The sequence below is a fragment of the Dipteris shenzhenensis genome, chromosome 1 (assembly GCF_047967505.1).
Source record: "Dipteris shenzhenensis isolate YYH24624 ecotype China chromosome 1, Dip_SZ_1.0, whole genome shotgun sequence".
Lineage (NCBI taxonomy): Eukaryota > Viridiplantae > Streptophyta > Polypodiopsida > Gleicheniales > Dipteridaceae > Dipteris > Dipteris shenzhenensis.
The window spans coordinates 37,130,204-37,135,869 of record NC_141596.1 but is presented as its reverse complement, the minus strand read 5'-3'; the positions used below and the strand labels follow the sequence as shown (position 1 = coordinate 37,135,869).

The following is a 5,666-nucleotide window of genomic DNA, read 5'->3' as shown; positions in this document are numbered from 1 at the left end:
CAAGGCTGATCCTCTAGAGTCAAGCCTCTCACTACAAGCTTGATTAGGAGCGCTCTGAAGTCAAGCCTCTCACTAAAAGCTTGAGCAGGAGCGCTCTGCCCTAAAGCTCAAGGTGCTCTGAAGTCAAGCCTCTCACTAAAAGCTTGAGCAGGAGCGCTCTGCCCTAAAGCTCAAGGTCTGGGATCCCCAACCCTCCTTGTGTGGTGGGAAGGTTGATAGTGTCCCAAGATACTCTAACTCTACTGTCCACCCCCTCCTCCACAGAAAATTCTTGAGCAATCTCCTAACATGCTTGATACTAGCACCATGAAAAAACTAACAAGAAACTACACATCACAGGGTTGCCAACAACACCTAATTGAGAGTGTCTACCAACCAAAGAAAGCGTAGTTGTACTCCTATGGCCTAGCTTCCTTCATATACACTCTAATGCAGGAGCAAATTATTGAGCAAGAGACACACCAATACCAATCTAAGATCCCAAATATATGGTGGAGGTGCCTCTGGGCACCCAAATGAAGCCTCTATCAACTCCTATTAGAGTGTCCTGCTCTGCACCAATCCAAATACCTTTTGATTTGTTCCAATTGACAAGTACCCTCCTGATGCTAGGTAGAACTTATCAATGGAAGAGATGGTGATAGTTAGGCTATTCAAATCTTGACTATCACTAATGTGTCATTTGCAAACTTTGCATCCAATAACTATTACTCTTGCCTAAATTCGGAGAGAGCCCCAGAGTGCCTTGACTATTACCTTACAAAAAATAACCCTTAGCCTCATCTATTAAAGAAAAAGATATGGTTCAAGAGAATAGCCTCAACTCGAAGCTTAAAAAAATAACCCTTAGCCTCATTCATCAAAACAAAAGATATGGTAAAAGAGAATAGCCCTGACAAATAGAGCTGGATAACTGAAACACGGGTCCTCTGCCTCCACACAATACCATCTAACTGGCCGAGTGAGAACATAGGGAAGTCTTTTCATGGTACTGCCTCCTTAGGGCCGACTGAAACCAACCTCCTTATGGTACCCTCCAAGAAGCTCCAACCAACTCTTTTGTAAATCTTCTCGAAATCGAGAAGTAAGACTGCAATATCCTATTGACACTCGTGTGCCCAATGTAGCCTCCCAAAAAGTAAACACATTGCCCAGGATAGTCTGATCCTGAACAACGCCCATCTATGTAGCTCTGATTATACTTGGGAGTAGGGATCTAAGGTACAAAGCCAAAGTCTTCACTAGCATCTTATAGGTAGTCCCAAGAAGAGTAACGGATCATTAGTTTCTGAGAACTACCTTCCCATTCAGGATGAGACAAATGAGTCCAAACACAAAGGCTCAACCTCAAAGATCCCAGCTCAAAGGCCTCTTGGAAGGCAGATAAGAGATGAGGTCCAATGATATCCCTCAAAGTCCTGTAAAAGAGCAGAGACAAACTGTCCTCCGCTTGGGCACTCATTTGGGCAGTGAACCTGGAATTTGGATCTATTGGCCATTATTAGTCATAGTGGGGGATATTCAAATTGAGGTTCAGGCAGAGGTCATAGTAGCTGCAGGTGACTGATACACAGACCCATATACGAATAATCCAAACCGAAATTGTAAGTACAACTATGAGCACAAGTGATGCCAATGTGGGCAGTTCTGCCTGAAATCCGTTAACCGACTTTGTGCTCACAAATTGTTTGATTCTCAATATCATGCACATTGACAACCGCTAAATTTAAACCGAAATTGTAAGTATTTATTTACAACAACTATGAGCACAAGTGATGCCAATATGGGCAGTTCTGCCTGGAATCAGTTAAACGACTTTGTGCTCACAAATTGCTTGATTCTCATTATCATGAACATTGAAAACCGTTATTGTGCAAAATTGTAATTGTCTTGCTCAGCTCCTATTATATTCTTGCACTTTACCTTTTGTGACTGACACTATCTAATGATCCTCCTACTTTAAAGGCCTCTCTCTCTCTCTCTCTCTCTCTCTCCAGTAGATACACTTGTTATCGTAAGCATGGTCTCTCTCTCTCTCTCTCTCTCTCTCTCTCTCTCTCTCCAGTAGATACAATTGTTATCGTAAGCATGGATTTACAAATTCAGGAACTCATATTTGCGCCCTACACTACCTACAATACTTCAATATAGCAAGAATTGCCATTCCTCTCTCTCTCTCTCTCTCTCTCTCCGTCTAATCTAGTCTCCACTGTGAAATAGATACATTTATGATTATATGCATGCATTCAAAAAATCAAGTTGATATCTACTCCCCTTCTTTCCAACCTGAAATGCCTCAGCACTGTCCGTTTTATTGAACCAAGTAGTGGACAAGCACACACTCTCTAAACGCAACTCCCATCATGTTCTGTTATTCCAATCACAACGTCTTACTACTCAAACAAGTTTGTATTCAACTGCATACTGAGTGCAATGGGTTATATATGACTTGAGGTATAGGCAAAGCCCTTACTGGCTGACTAATGCACAGACTTCTACAGATGAATACTCCAAAATTCTTAATCAACACAGGTAATGCCTATACAGACAGTTCACTATTTGTTGAACCCAAGTGCTTGAAATTCGGTGAAGAACAACATGAGTTGCAATGGCCACCTGAGCAAGATATTGCTAAGAGTATTACATCTCTAAACCATAGATGTTTGTAATGCAGCCATTCAAAGATAATATCCAGAACTTGGACTGCCATTATCAGGCTGGCTCTAAGATAAGCCAATCATGGGAAGCTGAACAGAGTAGTCTACACATGAGGGAAAAGAGCCTCAAGTTTACTCGTACAACGATAAGTATTCTCTTTGTTGATTTTCCAGGGAAAGAATCACAGAGAGCACATTGATGTACTCTAGACACATAGGAGTGTACAAAATGATCTGAGATTGAGAAGTGCATCAAAGGCCTGCATCTGAAAATTATACAGGATGCTACGGGCTGTGTTCAAGCGCTCACTGTCGACTAATTGGAAAAGGAGCAGTTTCTTAGAGGGGTGCTTAGGCCTTCGCTGACTCCAAAGCAGTACCCTCCTTAGCTCGAACTCTTTCAAAGAGGTCCCTAATCTTCAGCCCTACCATGGTTTGGAACAAACCCGTGCCATTGTTACTTCCAGGAAAATCAGCATGCTTCAACATTTGTTGTGTGATCTCACCATAGAACTTGGTTGAGATGTTGCTAAGATGACTCTCAACGTAAATGAGTTCGTCTAGTCTATCAAACTGTCCGTCCATCTCCACCACAGACACCTGTAAAAGCAAAATATATTATAGGCACAAAGTCATAAGACATTATTCTCTCGATGAAACCACTAGACACATTAGTACTTTTCTGCATGATATTCAAGCCCAAGTTCTTGCTGGAATAACTATGGGCGGAGTGCAAGGTACCTCGTTATCATAGTAGACATCAGGGCCATAGAAAAACTTAATGCCGGGATACGAGCACGTCAATTTTCTGCCACATGGTATCCAGGAAATGGTAGACCCTTCATCGAAGAGATAAACTGGCTCAAAGTATGGCACTCCCTCTTTCATTATCATGCGAACCCGTAGAATCTTTCCCTCGTTATCATCAGGGATCAGTTGCGTGGGTAGGACTTGAATCACCACATCTGCATACTGCTTCTGAGGATCTAGAAACGTTCGACACAAACAATTGTTACATCCAATGCATGAAGGAACGCCTAGGTGGCGTAAATCTCTGGAAGAAAAGATCCATTAAACAACATAATCACCTATGAAGGCATCGAAGTCAGGCTTCCTCGCAGCAATGCTCGCCTTGATGCTCTCCAAGCTGTGCCCCCTCTCAGCCATATCGCGCTACAACCAGTAATGCCTAGACAATAAGTGCTCCAAGTGGACGACATATAGGGGTGCACAAATTAAGCGTAATCTATCGTCGATCAAAAATAATTTCGAATTAAGACATCCATCCACTTTCGCTCACCTGAATTTTCCATGCGAATTTGACTTCATCGCTAATGTCGAGATAAATACTGAAATCGAGAAGCTCTCGAACTCTGGAATCAAACCTGGGAAAATGAAACAAGATAGTTTAACAACAGTATATGTTGATTTCAGACAAATAGGATAGGCACGGGGAACTTCAAGAGGAAACAAGGACTGAGGGGAGAAACAAAATCGAGGACTGCCCAACGCGATACCATACCACCCAGAAAACCAGACGTCAAAAGACGATCAGAGTTCGAGCAGGCCGGCGCATGAGTGATAATAGATCGTGAGTGCTAGAATCATTCGAAGCTCAATGAGGAATAATGGTTACCGAGTGCTAGAATCAATGGAACACTCTGATACTCACATGGGATGGAGTCCTTCTATGACGAAAATTTTTGGAGGCACGATGGTTTCTGGTGGATCGAGCAGGCCCGTAACGTGATTGTAGATGGGCTTCTCGATACTCTTCCCTTCCTTGATGGCCTTCACTTGCTCGTACATGAGGTCGAAGTTGTTGGCTTTCGGGTCGAGGGCCGTGACGCCCTGCTGCTTTCGGCCGGTCCGATCGAGCGAATGGTAGTCATCCAAGCAGATAACGGTGGTGGTATCGCTGATGAGAGTGTTGGAGTCGGGGTTGCCACCTTTGGGGGGGGAGGCGGCACCACCGAAGACGCTGGTGAGGCGACGCATGAAGGTACTCTTACCGCAGCCGGAGTCAGCGGCGAGGCCGATGACGAGGGGGCGTTCGACGGAGGAGAAGCAGACGAAGAGGCGGGGGCGAAGGGAGGGGAGGGAGGGGGAGGGGGGGGGAGGGTTGGAGGGGAGGAAGTCAGAGCGGAGGAGGGGGAGGGGGGAGGTGGAGAGGAGCTTGGAAGCCATAGCCGGCGATGGAAGGGAAGACGAAGAAGGAAGGACAAGTGTGAGGAAGGAGAATAGTGTTAGAGTAGAGAGTAGACAAAGAGAGTGTCAAGTGAAAGTGTGTGCGCGTTCGTGGCTCACAAGGAGATTGCATTTGTGTGGCGGCTATTCTCTTGCCACGTGTCCTTTTCCCTTCCAGCCACGTGTCGCCCCCTTCTCGCTCCCCCCGTCCCCCCTTTCTTGCTTCACTCGCCCGCCCCCGGATATCTCCCTCGTTGGCTTCATCCCCAAAGCCCACCATTTCCAAGCCCCCTCCCCAACCCTCTTTTTCAAATCCATTTGCTCACGTAGGCCCCGTTCATAATGCATGTACCGAACTGGAGCCAACTCCTTTTGGGAGGATTGTCGCCACTCTCTCTTGTTCACACAAAGCATACATGTGCCCAAGCATTTCCATAGCACCACAATTGGTTATTGGTTGTGGTGAGCCAAGTTTTACTATTAGGTACTTTGTAGATTAGGATTTTCTAATAAGTAAAATCCTTTGGCGGTTGTACATTGTTTGAAGAGTTAATATTAAAAGCTTAGAAACTTTAATACACAAGAAAAAGCACGGTGTGATAATTTTGTTTTATTTTTATATTGACAATGAAATTTGGGGGTTCAATTTAACAAACGGTTTTTAGTCACTAGAGAGAGGACCCCATTATCTTTCAAATCTAACCCCAGATGGGAAAATGTTTAAAATGGAATGAGCTTATTTGTAAGCTTGAAAATGTATTTGAATGCCTTCCATGGACTTTGCAATATGCTATAGGTAATGCAATTCATTTACAATGAAAT

General features: G+C 44.2%; 1 protein-coding gene across 1 annotated transcript; it reads right to left on the bottom strand.

The window, feature by feature from the left end:
- Positions 1-2,677: 2,677 nt before the first annotated feature.
- On the bottom strand, positions 2,678-4,915 carry LOC147905770 (phosphoribulokinase, chloroplastic-like). The gene is made up of 5 exons (XM_087374520.1): positions 4,330-4,915; positions 3,958-4,042; positions 3,746-3,830; positions 3,399-3,643; positions 2,678-3,257 (listed from the first exon to the last, which is right to left on the bottom strand). The coding sequence occupies exons 1-5, from the start codon at positions 4,842-4,844 to the stop codon at positions 3,009-3,011; spliced, it is 1,179 nt and encodes a 392-aa protein (XP_087230646.1). The 5' UTR covers positions 4,845-4,915; the 3' UTR covers positions 2,678-3,008.
- Between the last annotated feature and the right edge of the window lie 751 nt (positions 4,916-5,666).